Source organism: Ischnura elegans, chromosome 8 (assembly GCF_921293095.1).
Source record: "Ischnura elegans chromosome 8, ioIscEleg1.1, whole genome shotgun sequence".
Taxonomy (NCBI): domain Eukaryota; kingdom Metazoa; phylum Arthropoda; class Insecta; order Odonata; family Coenagrionidae; genus Ischnura; species Ischnura elegans.
The window spans coordinates 101070284-101085032 of NC_060253.1; the positions used below are offsets into that span (position 1 = coordinate 101070284).

Genomic DNA, 14749 nt, shown 5'->3' on the forward strand with positions numbered 1-14749 from the left:
CTACGTAACAAAGTATTTCATTACAGTGAAATCGGTTTACATGATATTTTCTTGTATCCGCATGTTCTTTCCAAGATTAATACTGCATGCTATAGTACACGACGGAATACAATATATATATATGCAGGTGCAATTACGCCTGGAGCGGCCGGAGATGAATTAACTTGGATTGGATGAAAAACAGTACAATAGGAATCTCGATCAATTATTATCACCACATCATATCTTCAGAAATTTACAGGAAAACTTTCTTCTATAAAATCCGAAAGAAACTATCAGGTAATTTAATAAAGTTAAAGCTGTTTATTCAAAAATATTATGTTTCTGTAGGAATTTTACGCTATTGGCTTTCCGGAACCGATAAACATATTAATTTATACGCATATGCAAATATTTCCACCGTTCTCGTAATGATTCTCTCCCAGATCATTCCCATTTCATTAAAAGCTCCTGAAACTGATAGAATTTGTAAATAAAAATGGAGTCATCAGCGGCACACTTTCTTTTGCTATTTCAATCTGCCCGCTTTACAAACAAAAGAAGATCGACAACCGTCATATCGCATCTGACTTTCCGCTAAGCCGAATTGTAAATACGGCGATCTCGAGGCTTGTTATGATCAGTGTCCCTGCGTGGCGAGTTGTTTGTGATGCGTTAAGATTTTAGAGATCACTATAATGATCATTATTCAAGTAAATTCGATTCGTATTTACTTACAGTATTGTTTTTTCGCTGATTCACTGAGATAAGATGAATTTCGGCGGCACAGTTAGGCTGAACCCACTTGGAGTATGCCTACTCATCGGCGCTTGCATTTTACTCTTTATTTACATGAACTCAGGATCAAATGATGACGCTCGAAAAGAATTAACCTCGGGTACATCAATTAATTTGAAAAAATTGTTGTTGAAGGCAATAGACGCATCAGTGCAGGGCGGTTGGGAAGTGAGTAAATTTAAAAATGATCACAATTTTCACGAGCAGAGCAAGGGTAAAACTAAGGAGGGGGCTAATGATCCTGTCACCGACGCAGATTTCATGTCTCATTGCGCTATGTACCAGACAATGATTCAAGCCTTTCCAAATGTAAAGGTAAGTATAACCATAGGGAACGAACGAAAAGCTCAGCTTTTTCATACTTCTCCAAAAATTCTTTGTATCTTCCTATAGAAGGATTCCAATTTTAGTGGCAATTTCTGTGGTTGCTGTAAAACGGCGTCCGTATTTCATTAGTCTCAGGGTGGTTAGCCAAGAACATCAGTGACCAAATATTTATTAATTCCAGTGACTGTATTCGAAACTTATGACAGAGAATGTAAAGGTCGTACTAGATTAATTTATGTTTTGTAATTAATGTTCCTTCATTGCTTATATCCCTACTTGTATCCAGACCCTGCGTTAACGTAGGGTAGTACTTGGTACACCTTAAATTACGGTAAATGAATTGGAGTTAAATGTGAGTGAATAGAATGTGTTTAATCCTCAAGCGACAGAACAAGGTGGTAGTCACAAGATAAAAACGCTGGTGCAATCAGCTTTACCAGCATTTTCATCTTGAAAAACCTTAGGCTGTAGCGCATCAGTGGCAAAATGACCAAACTCAGCAAAGCTAGAACGTCACTTCAAAGTCAATTTTTCATTGCAGGTGATATCCGAAGAAAAACCACATAAAAAATGCGATATGCTACCACCCCATGGGTTAGCAATTACTGATATTGAGAACTACATAATACTGGAGGATGTAGATGTTAGTGCAGATGATATTACAGTATGGATAGACCCACTCGATGCCACACAAGAATTCACTGGTAATACATCTTTTATAATAATGTCCTCAATACTTTGTGTTAAGGTGAACATATATTCTGTGCATATCTTTCTTTTTATTAAAGAAAATTTGCATCAGTATGTTACAACAATGGTCTGCGTCGCAGTCAAAGGAGCTCCTGTTATTGGTGTGATACATCAACCATTTATTGACAAAACAACATGGGGTTGGGTTGGCCAAGGAACTTCACCCAATCCGATGAAGAACCAGGTAGTGCATTGCATTATGTTTTCGACATTTGCTGAGATGTGTCCTAAATTGCCCTATGCTCAAACCCTAAAAGAATCTCAGGCACCAAAGTTACTATTTTAAATCTGTAATTTTTATTAATTTTAAACTGTTCACTCACTAGTGCCATTTTCATTACTATATGTAATCAATAAAAATATTAAATGAGAATTAAACTAATGTTTTTCAATTTAAATTTTCAGAAAATCAAGGAAAAGGAAATAATTGTGTCCAGATCTCATGCTGGAGAAGTGAAAAACATTTCCCTCCAAGCATATGGTAGTGATTACACTGTCACTCCTGCTGGTGGAGCTGGTAAGTTTCTCATAGATCACAAAACTTCAAAATTATTTGGTCAATAACTTTTAGTTAACAATTTGGCTACCTAGTCCCTAGAACAAAAATTTAATAACACATAGGTAGGACTCTCGTGAGGGAACCTGGAGCAGTTCTGCTCTAGAGGGAGAGGAGATATTGGTGGAGGGGGTAAAGGGAAACAAAGGAGCATCAACAGGGCTCCCTCTCAACCATGAAAACCTTAAAGCCGTGATTTTTATCTACCGTGAAATAACCTGGAAAAAGCAGTGAATTTCGTCATAAAACCTTAAAAAGTAGAAAATAAATACTTCTTTAAAAAAAAACTTTTTAAAAAACACGCTTTTATTTCACTTGGAACAAGTTATAAAAAAAATATTTCAAAAAATGGACTAAAAAGTAAAAAATACATTTTTATATGAATAGTTCAAAGAACCTGGGTAATCCATAATATTTTCACTAATAAATTTTTGAAATGTTAATTCAAAGAACCTGGGTATTCTATAATGTTTTCACAAAAAATAAAAGCGTGGGGGCCTCACCATAACATATTACTCCATTACATAAAAATACTACTCCACTAAATTTCTATTACATTTTATATCTAGAACACACCTGATGACACCATATGGTGATGGTTTAACTTGTTCCAAGCGAAATAAAAGCGCGTTTTTTTTAAAGAAGTATTTATTTTCTAATTTTTAGTCTTCACATCTTTTCTTTCTATCTCAAAATACCTTTGTAAAAGTTTTTGCAAGCAATAAATATGAAAATAGTATTGTAAATTATTGTTCCTCATCATCGTTATCATCTTCTACAAAGTCTTCAGCATTATAAATATCCAAAACATCAGCCATTAGTTTGTTTTCACTATGAATCTAAAATTATTAGAAATTATTGCGCTTTCACGCTTTGTTAACTTTTTCAAAATAACGGAATTTTCTAGTTCAATAAAGGATATTCCTGAGAAAACTACCTTGTTATGCTCTTTTGACATGTGTTAAAATCATTTATAATCATCAGTAATTAACTTTCATAATTGTATATTTACTTAAATAAAGCAACTAAACATATTTTTGGAATGATTTTAAACTATGCTAAAGATTTACCAAAATACATGATTGACATTGGATAACGTATTTTTTTAGAAAAAATCCGCCGTGTTGAAAATTCCATATTTAAAATTAATATGTTAATAATGATCAAAATACACACTTTAGATGTTCGAAAGTGGTAAAATATTGTATTGTCACCGGGAATACGACTTCCTGTAAAGTTTCAGATCGATTGGAAGTCGGAAAGTGGTCGAATTTTCGATTGCAAGATTTGAACTAAACATACAAACAAACAGACAGAGTGAGTTAAATAAAAGAGTGTAAAAAATCTCTCAAACTTGATTTTAGATCTACGATTGACAGATCAAAAGAAAAATCAGTCTGTTGATCATATTTCAAGGTCAGTCACGACACTGTTTACGCATTGACCTTAACACATTCCGTGCTGACCGTTTTTTGAAGAAAATGCCCTGTGGCTGACTTTTTGGCAAAAATTTGTATTTTTTTATTATTATTTTAACGACGTGATTTTATGATTTGTGATTCCTGCTACATGTTTTCGCACTTTTTTTTTAAAATAACCCTTCATTTGTTAAAAATTTGAAATTTAAATTTTCTAAGTATCCTGTCAAACTTTTGATACCTTCCCGCAACACACCTACATATTTCCCACATTTCTTTGCTCTTTGTCAGTACTGTAGCGAAAACCCGTTCAGACTTTAAAGCTTTCTGGAAAAAACTAATGGAAATAGTAATGCAGCAAACATTATTTTTATAATCTGGAAGTGATACATTCAAATACGATTTTAAATGTTTTATTGCTCAAAAGGAAATATTGCGAGTATTACAAATATTTCCAGCAAAAGTGTTGCTCCCTATGGTGGAAAAATTATTATGAACGATATGATATCCTCTGGATAAGATTTTCTAATGATATACATTTGTTTATAAATGAAAGGGAAAATTTGTATAAACAGTGAATTGTTGCAATGAAACATATTGTTTTACAAATCAAAAATTGACCAGCATTTTTAGAATAATTTTTCAGTTACTAAATACTTCGCATAAAATAATATCTTTTTAAATAAATATTGAAATAGAAAATATAAAAGGTTAACATTAAAAAATAATTTTTTCCCGCTGGGTAAATAATTTTCTGCATCACAAATTCTTGTGATACTTCTCGAAACAGTCAAGACACAATCGAGGATCAGATAGGCAGGTGGGGCTATAATATGATGTATCCTGGTGGACATTCTTCTTGAAGCACTGCCTACATCTCTTCTGTTTTCGTCTTTTCTGTCTATCGTGTTTTTCATATAATCGGGGAAATGTCCTAATAAGCCCTTGGTTTTGGTTGAGGCAGGCTAGGATGACTATCTTCTCAAAGGGATCGAAGGTACAGATATTGTCATAAGAGATTCTATAACTGGAATTAGAAAGTCGATGAGAGGAATTTTTCAAAAATTTTCTTTGAAAAAAATTACGTTTCAGCAACAGTGATTTCAGTAGGTGGATTCTCAATTTTTAGTACCATTTGATGAATTTTCTTTCAATGGGAAAGTCAGTCATCATTTGATCCCAATGATCGATGCCACAATTTTAATTGCTATATTCAACCACCGCCTGTGGCTTTCTTGGCGTGCACCCTCGCCTTTTCGTAGATTCGTTCATTTTTTGCACTGAATTCAGCGATGATCATCCGCACTTTCCTCTTATCCGTCCACCTTAGGATACCGATTTTATACTCTTGAAAGGCCTCCACCACCTCACCTTTATTTAATTCGTAGCAGAGCACCAAAAGAGGAATAACTTTCTTGCCTGTCCTCAGTGTCCCCGTCAAGTTAGGTTTCCCATTTGGATGGAATCTAGAACTGGCTACATTGTTATAAAAGTTATCAATATGAAAGGATTAGCCTCAGTCAAAATGATCCTCCATCATTTGTTTACCATCTTCTGCGACTGCCCTTTTCCAGACACTTCTGAGTTGGAGGACCTGCAGCGCCAAACCCTTTGCTTCCGTCAACATATACAACTTCATTGCGTACCTGTAGCGCTTTCCCCTCATATATTCACTATATCCCAGCCTAGCTCTCCATGGAATCATAGACTCTTCCAAACTTAGGTCACTTGAGCGGGTCACTACTTTTTCCATTGTTTCCTTGAATGCGTCTATATGGGGCTAATTTTGAATAATCAGTGGGACAGAGGAGTGTTAGAGTCAGAGAATGTAGATAGGTTCTTGTTGATTTGAAGGGCTTGGAGAATTGACATGAATTGATCAAGCGACTTCTCTCTCCTGAAGCAATGAAAGTCATATCAAGATCAAGCTTTTCAATTATTGGAGATACGGGAGATTTGGATAATTCTAGCACGCAAAATAAGGCCAAAAAGTGGGGAAATTCTTCTATGGTTAAATATTTCCATCTAGTAAACTTCCCTCAGGACACGTATTGCCCATTTTATATCCTCGGATGTATATATCCTCGGGCCGCATCAGTTTCTCCGAGTTCGGCGGCATGTGACTGGGTTAGTGGAAATTGTTCTCTTAGGCATTTTTATGTTGAGGAGGATGCCAAATAGAAAGCTTGTTAGTATTTCGGATATTATGGAAAAAATCAAGTAATGAGTCTCTAATTCAAATGCTAGTGAACATAAGGATGGGGAAGTCTAGCTATTGTGCATGAAATGTAAATAGTAAAAATAAATTGCAATGTGGAACCAGGACTTTACTGAAGTTATTGTAAAATTTATGCAAATATATTATTTCATGCATAGCAGCAAATAAACATAGGGACAACAACAAATTTTGCCATGATGAAATCATAGCAAATAAAATTCACTCTGAAACTTTAAAAGTATAAGAACGGAAGCATTTATTGTTATCGTAAGGATAAAAATACACATACCTGGAGTATGCCCGAAATTAGGCAACCAGATAAGCAATTTACCATGATAGCGTTAATTGACGTTAAACATGAAAATAACAACAAGGGAAAAATATCTGTATTCCTTCTTTAAAAAACCAATTAAATAAACACAATCTAATCATTGCGTTAAAAGTCATTAAGAAAGATAAAATACCTTGTAATAAAGTAATTACCTATCCTCGTCAAATGTAAAAGTATCTTTTTATTATTTCGTTTTTAATATTTGTAAAAGTTTTTTTTTTAAGGTATAAGAACAATTGTGAGAATATACAACTGTTTTCTGCATTATAAAATGAAAGTAATAAAAAAATACATTGTAAAAAGCCACCCCCAAAGACGTCCTTGCAGAGCAAAACCGGGTAAAATAGAAAAACACAGAAAAAATCGAAAAAAAAAATTTTTCGGAGCTTTCCGCACGGCAAACAGGCGAAGAGTGGTGACTGACCCTCTCCCATACCCTAACAGCGGTGGCTGGCGCTCAGGGTGGAATATCACGCAAAAGGGAATCATGACGTAGCGTCTACGTCATCAGTCACTGGGTAGTGGCTGCCATGACGTAGACGCTACGTCATCAGCACGGAACGTGTTAAGCCTGTACCAAAGCCATAAGAGTGGTAACGAAAGTGTTCATTCACCCTGGCAAAAATTCTGAAACTTCTTAACCCCTTGTGCTGAAATGACGCGTCTAGCTCGTCACGAAGTTACAATGACAGATCGCGCACTGACGAGTGTGGCTCGTCATCAATTTACAATATATTAGCTCTATTTAGGGGAGCAATATAAATATTTTGAAAGTTAAACTATGTTATAAAATCCATTGTGTACATAAAGAAATCATATTTTATGAAATATGATCCTTTGGAAGTAATAATATGATTTTATACAACTGGGAATAGCTGTGTTCTCGATTTATTTAACTAAATACTATGCAATATGAAGAAATAATCACTTTTTATTTCACTGTTCTATCACTTTTTTACATTGATTAAAAACTACCGAATATCATTTTATTACCTACCAAACCATTTTAAAATAATCACAGAAAAATTAATTAGAGGATCAAAGCACGATATTCAAAAATAGATTGAAGCGGAAGGGGTTAACTGCCCTAGCACCCTGGTCCCTCCATTTTCCCTCTGGCAATGTTTAGCTGGAGCCGAATTTTGCAAACAGTATGTGAATGTGACATCAGGAGAGATAGCAATTTCATTTCTGCATTTGCATTCACGTCTGTCACGTTTGTTAACTTTTTAGTTAACATTTGGCCGATGATTGCGCAATCAATATTTCTGCGCAAGATGCTTTATCTACAAACCCTGAATTTGACGGCATGTAGACCATGAAAACCGTGAATTTTATTGTTTAGTTTGAGTGGGAGTTTAGAAGAGGGAGGCAGGGACCCTAATTAGTTTTGGGAAAAAAAATTAAATTCACTAATCAGCGCTGAACACAAAACACAAAATAAAAATTAAGACTACAAATTCTTGAAAAGGAATGTGCACAAAGATTATTCTTTAAGTCAAAAAATAAATAATTCTATCATGAATTCCTTAAAAAAGTACACAAAGAATTATGCAATTGTCCCACATGCTGTGTTGTTGGGAGAAATTCATCAAAATCAATGCTATCAGCTTCCATGTTAAGGTTGGATGAAGTTTGACAGTCATATCCATGTATATTTCCAGTGAATGAACAACTAATAACGAAGCGGGTTTCGATACCTCCTCTGAACAATCGCCCACTGAATCAAATCCGCTCATTAAGTACTACTAGGGCTACTAGATGATCGGCTTCAATTTTGGTGGGCGATTGTTGAGTTCTTGTGCAGTGGAGGTATCGGTTTGTGCTGAGTAAAAGGTGCAACCCTAATTAATAACCACATTCAAACTAAAATAGCTACTCATTGAAAGGTAAATACCATTTGATAGTAAATGTACAGTGTGTCCTCGTTTAACGTCGTCCCGTTTAACGTTGTTTCACGATAACGTTGCCCAAAAATTGAAACCCTTGATCATTTAACGTCGCTATTGCTTCGCGATAACGTTGTTCAAATTATGCGCGGCGAAAAAAATGAATGGCGAATAGGACGCAAGCGCATCTGATGTATAGTAAATATTACTATTACTATTTTAATGCGATTGGTAATTTTCGTTCGACAGAAAAGGTTGGCGTGGGTAGCGTATGTTAAATATGCATCTGAGCGAATAATTATCGCCTCCTTTACCCATTATTCGTATATTTTTCTGATGCCAACCGAAAACAATGTCCACGAAGAAGAGTGGCTATCCTGGTGGTTCTTCAGACGTGAAGAAAAAACGGCGACATTAGGACAAAAACTTGGTATTATTAAAAGAATTGAAGAAGATGCAACTGCTGGAGAGATTGGTCGAGTTTTAGGTTTGCAGGTCGAGTTTTTACAATAAAAATTTCTTCTGTTACTGAAAATATCGATGTTTCGCCATTAAAATACTTTCTATTTAGTTTTTATATTTCATTTAATAATGCCTTCTTCTCAACCTTTTCGTTATGAAAATTCGTTTCATTTCGAATGAATCGTTATCATGCTGAAGTGAATAATCGGTAATGAATGTTTCTCGCGATTTCCGCCGCGTTAAAGAATTCATATCGTCACGAAAATTGACTCGCCCTTCATCCTCGTGCTTCCGAGTGTCAGATTCAGATTTTTTCATTTTGGCCTGATTCAGGTGTCTCCCGATTGGTCACGAAGTCTGCTTAAAGTTACGGCTCCGATAATTGGCCTCCTTGGATTCTCGCCCGGGAAATTCTGGATTCTTCACGAAGAAATGGATTGTTAGGAGCATGGCTAGGAACCAATTTAAATTTTTTACATTGTTTCTTATGGGAAACGCTGCATCGTTTAACGTTGTTTCGCTTAACGTCGACTTTTTCAGGAACAAATCAACAACGTTAAACGAGGACTCACTGTATTTGAATGTCAAATCAGTTGGATACTATTTCTAATTTATTCACTATCAAACTCAATACTTCTCTTTTGATTCAAAATTTATCAACACTGGTCATACACAGGCAATTATCACTTCTCAATCTATCCAAGACTAAAGCCACCAGAAGCAGCACCGGTGTTGGCGATGTAATTTTCCAATATGGCCGATGGAAGCAGGATAAACATCAAAGTTTTATGTGGTCAGTCATAGGTGTGATGGCATTTAGGATCAAAGATATTACAGGCTTAACTAAAAGTTATAATATTTAAACTTTTGATAGTCAGTGCTGAATCGAGTAATCAAATGAGATAGTTCGCAATGAGTTGTATTTTATGATGAGTTATGTCACTAATGTTCAGTGTATAACACTGCATTCAATCCATCAGTGTATTATTATCAAGTTTATCACTTGATAATAATACACTGGGCAAATTTGTAATTCTACACACAATAGTCATCATGTCATCAATCACATGGCATTTGCTGTTGCTATCTGATAGCATCTTTAATTTGTTTTATTCTTTCAATGGGCCTCTCCACATGCACCCTGGCTCTAGCAATTTCACTTGTGGCCATTGCGTCCCCCTTGAAAATTGCTTTTTCAGAAATGGTGAATGAACAACCCTAATTTCATTTTCTGCGCATGAATTTTTTATTAGAAACCTTTTGTCTGCATCACCTCATCCAGGTCTGGTTCTAAAAAGAATTTAGAAGCTCATTCTCGTCAAACATATTTTGTTTGAGGACATACCTCCACACCCCTGACTCACGAAACTAATAATTCCCCCTGGAGTGACACCTATCCATGGGCATTGAGGGGTAGGAAGGGTTAGCTGCCCCCCACTAGAAGCAAAAATCGCAAATGTCTTAAAGGAAAATAATATTTTTTCAAGCAACTACCTAATTTCAAAAACTAATTAAGAGCTGTTACAGTTTCCTTAAAATGTTGGTTTCATGCACCTTTTCTATTCATAAATCTTAACTATAACTTAAACAACCATGGCTTGCCCCCCCCTCCCCCTCTAGTTTTGATCCTGGGTACGCCCTTGCACCTATCATATATTAGACAGCACTGTGGAATCCCTTGTAATGAGAATAAGATCTTATCCTACACTTTAATTAATTTCCACATGCAGGTCTCCGTACAATCCAAAAAAATCATCCTTTTAAATTTTTCGAGGCAAAGAGGAATATTTTTAGGACTTCCTCCTTGATAGGCCAACTACTTACATGTTATGGCTTTGCATGAAAACAGTATTGCCAGCACAGCAAATGACATATTTAATTTTAATTTCATTAATGTTAATAGCACTTTGCTTTAAATTATGGAAGACTCCAAATTTAATTCAGGAGTTGGAATAGAACACATTGCCAGAATACCATAAAACATTTCAAGGGAAACACCAGCAACCGTCGTTTTTATGGTTAAGAATTAAAATATAGTGATAAAATCTATAAAAAATATATTAAATCTCAAAAAAAGTGCAACGCCAACGAATCTCAAGATGCTCCTGCTGAATGCTATCAGGGGTATTCCTTTACCTCTAGTTCCAAATTTGGTCGCTTCATAGTCTCTTTCTTGTCTGGGTCCTCGAATATAATCTTTTCTGTTTTCTTTTCTTTCACCTTATTACACTTGTTCTAACACACCTGTCAACTAATGTCATCAATGGAACTTCTTTTTAAAACCTTCATCTCCTCCTCTATTTTGAAATTCACGCTTTACATTGCTAGCTTTACTTCAATATGTATCTCGTGCTCATTTTCTATTGTCTTAAGGTCAGGATGAAGCAGGGGCAATCTCAATGCTGTGAACCTTTCACCTTCAACTCATCTACACTATATTTCTTAGATTGAGGCTTACATATTTTGATTTTCAAGTTCTACCTTTTTTTCGTCTTCTGAAAACATCACCCCCCTTCCTCTCAGCCATGTCTCCATCTGGTCTGCCTTGGAGTTCATCGTCACCAGTTCCACTACGTGGTAATCTTCTGATCTTATTCCAAAATTGCATTGCAAGCCTCTCAGTCAGTTCAGGCAATACTCCTTGTCCCTGAAATCACTATCTCCAGGGATGCTCCATCTGTTTCAGTTGAAAATATTCTCCAAAGAATAGCTTTATTGTTTGACAGATTTTGCCATCTGGAAAAAAATGGGTGAAGTATGTGCAAACATCATGTTCCACGAAAATTACTAAGGAGCTTATTTCAAAATATATTAGCAAATAACTTACTTTCAACTGATATTCTTGAGAGTTATTCCAAAGTAGAAGAATTCCATTGGTGGTGCAGAATGGTTGAATGTTTCTCAAGAAGATTGAAGCCAAGATTTTTCCAGGCGGTCAAGTCCCACCTTGTTAACTTATTTGAGTATCATACCCTCGTGAGACCTGGTGGGATTTGCAATTCCTTGATTTCAATAATATTTCATCGCATATTACTGCTGCCCTATGCACAAAGTTCCTAGATATGATTTATTTTTCCTAAGGTTAATGGGGTGAGGATGCATTAAGGTTATAATTATTGAGTTTTACCATGAGTTGAAGGCTTCCCATTGCACTAAAACTCCTAAGGAAGGTAAGGAAAGCCTGTTTTTGTATTTTATTTGTTAAAGAAAATGAAGGCTGAGATTTGCTTTGCTCATAATACATTTGCCTAACTTAAACCTCTCAGTCAGCTTGTTGCCCAAAGTGTTGCAAATGTAATGGAGCCAAAACAAAGGTTTCAGTTGGCACTAACCTAGGGCTGCTTCTTTAAACCCTGTGATTTATCAATTTTTTTCATAGGAGTGAGTTCAAATTAGCAAAACTATGTAATTGAATTGTATTTAAAATTGTTTGAAAACATTAAACCATAATTAAAGTATTCCGTTATGCCCATATCTGAAAATATATTTAAGAACAATTCCACCATCTAAGAAGTGCTAGCAAAAATTTTACCATGTTGCAACTTATGTAGAAATTTCTGGCTGTCTACTGAATAACTTACAACCAGGTTCAGGTGTTACCTCAATCTCTATTGAATTGGCAATTGAAAAAAATAAATCGTGTTAATGCAATGTTTCTATAAAAACAGTGCAAAATACTCTACGTAAATTACCTAGAAATGATACAGCTTTAGGGCATAGAAATTATTTTTTCTGTCTCAGCATTGTTTTATTTAACCTAGCCCTTAACAATGATCTGATTTAAAAAATAAAGTTATCCATGATTTGATTTGTATTAGGAAAAAAATGCTATAGTGATTGGTAGACTCTGTAAAATGAAGAGATTTCCTTCCAAAATAAATTTATGTTTCAGACTTTAGTGTGGGTTAAAGTTGTGTAGAAATCTCCAGTCAGAAAAATGTACATCATAGACCAGATTTGTGGTGTGGACATTGGAAATGCAACAAAAAAGCCACGTCTACTTATGTTTCCATCATGAATATATTCTGTTGTCTCTCCCCAGGGTATAAAGTTTTGGAAGTTTTGAGTGGTAATGCTGCCGCCTACATTCATATTACTGCAATCAAGAAGTGGGACGTTTGTGCTGGGGATGCACTCCTGAGAAGTTTTGATGGCCAGATGACAACCATTGGAGGTGTTCAACTTAATTATAGCATCAGCTCATCAGTTGTGAATAATGATGGCATTGTTGCTGCTCTGCAAAGGCAAGATTGGTTTAGAGAGCAGCTTCAAAAGTTTTTTCCGAGGCATAAGTAATAGGTGAAATGTTATTCCATAAATTTTGTTAAAACAATAAATTTTAAAAAACAATTATTTATTAAACTATTTTTCAATAAATATTAAATCTTAGCACCCTCCAACGACCCTCTCATAACGTAAAATACAGTTTTAAAAATAGCATATTAAACTACTTTTACTCATGGAATAAAGTCTTTTTCATTGATCTTGTCACACGCATGCACGGAGTGTAGTCTTTCACAACAACCGCTTTGGGTGAGGCTTCATGAAATTCCTTGTTCCTGGAGGGTTCTGTAAATGAGGAGACAGTGAAATCAACGTCTACTCATGTACTTTGAATAAGTGGTATTCAATTGATGTCAAGCTCACCTTTTCTAGCTGTGGGAGGACTTCGCACTGAGAAGAATACTGGCACTTCAAATACTTTGGCACCAGTTTCATTAGAGTGGGACTTCATCTTCCTTTTCGCTTCCTGAAGCCTTTTCTTGGCAGCAATTCTGTGAGCATCAGCTATTTCCACACAAGGTTTAACATTCTTGACCTTCAAGGGGACCCTCTGAAACAATCGAGTAGTGGCATTAAAATGCTTCATTATAAGATTAAAAATTCCTGTTCGTAAAAAAATATATTTATTAATAAATACAACATGTGCAGGCACAAACAATAGTTCGTTTAACACAAGTTTACTTCCCTAACTATCTTTTCCTTGTTGCGAATGAAAACTCAAGGTGCATATTTGAATCAAAATATCACTACAGCCTGACAAAAAAAACATTGTCGTTACAGGTTACTTTTGTACAGTTTACGAGCAATGACACTGTTAACAAGAACATAAAAGTCTCTCCAAAATGTTATAAATAGGAAATGCATAACATTAATACGTAGAAATGATTTTTTTTTATAATAACTACGGCCACAGGAAATGAACATCTAATTACCTGAATCGGCTGAATCTTCGGCTCGTATTCTACCCAAGAATTCTCCTTTAATTTCAATAGTGAGGAAAAGGTGTTATCCACATCTGAAATCTGTAAAAATACGTTAGAACAGTGAGAGCTTTGATGACGCATACATAAGACTGGAAATTACCTCCAGTGAGACCAAATCCCAGAACCCCTGCAGATCTGAAACCGTAACCATTTTCTCATCAGAGCCACTAGTACTATCCTCAATCAAACGGCTGAACTGCTTCAATTTTCCATTCATTAGCAACTTAGCTTTACCTGAAACGAAACATTATCTTGTATTACTTCAGCATAGCATAATTCCGCAAATACTGAATCTAGCAACGCACCTATTGCAGATCTAATCAACCCCAGTGCATGATCCGGTAAATCACTTTGCATTTCTTTCTCCCAGTCACTACAGGTCTCTCTCAGTTTTTTTGTTTCCTTGAGGAGTAAGTCCCTAAATAGGTCGATTTCAGACATAATGGTCTGGGTTTACAAAATATCTGTGATTTGGAGTATGTATGTAGCAATTTAACCACACCAACTAATAATGACACTATCGGATGGCTTTTGACAGATCCCAGCACCCAACGGCACCATCACCTTTCCCGCGATTTCTCTTCAATCGTGATGGATTATGGATAATTCACATAGCCAACACAATGGTGACAAAATATATACTCGTCGCAACTGTAACAATTTTATCGGAACATTCTCACATTTTCAGATAAAATATTTTTATAATCCCTTTTTTTGATTTGGATTAAAGCATGGCCGGAATTACGATGTCCAA

The 14749-nt window shown here is 35.5% G+C and overlaps 2 protein-coding genes across 2 annotated transcripts; one reads left to right on the forward strand and one right to left on the reverse strand.

Moving 5' to 3' along the window:
* Window positions 1-568: 568 nt before the first annotated feature.
* On the forward strand, window positions 569-13078 carry LOC124164557 (putative inositol monophosphatase 3). Its single transcript, XM_046541929.1, has 5 exons — window positions 569-1092; window positions 1646-1808; window positions 1893-2038; window positions 2260-2371; window positions 12771-13078. Exons 1-5 carry the CDS (start codon window positions 751-753, stop codon window positions 13022-13024), a joined length of 1017 nt encoding a protein of 338 aa, XP_046397885.1. The 5' UTR covers window positions 569-750; the 3' UTR covers window positions 13025-13078.
* LOC124164558 (disks large-associated protein 5-like) lies at window positions 13062-14594 on the reverse strand. The gene is made up of 5 exons (XM_046541930.1): window positions 14301-14594; window positions 14096-14229; window positions 13945-14034; window positions 13376-13562; window positions 13062-13297 (listed from the first exon to the last, which is right to left on the reverse strand). The coding sequence occupies exons 1-5, from the start codon at window positions 14434-14436 to the stop codon at window positions 13182-13184; spliced, it is 663 nt and encodes a 220-aa protein (XP_046397886.1). The 5' UTR covers window positions 14437-14594; the 3' UTR covers window positions 13062-13181.
* Between the last annotated feature and the right edge of the window lie 155 nt (window positions 14595-14749).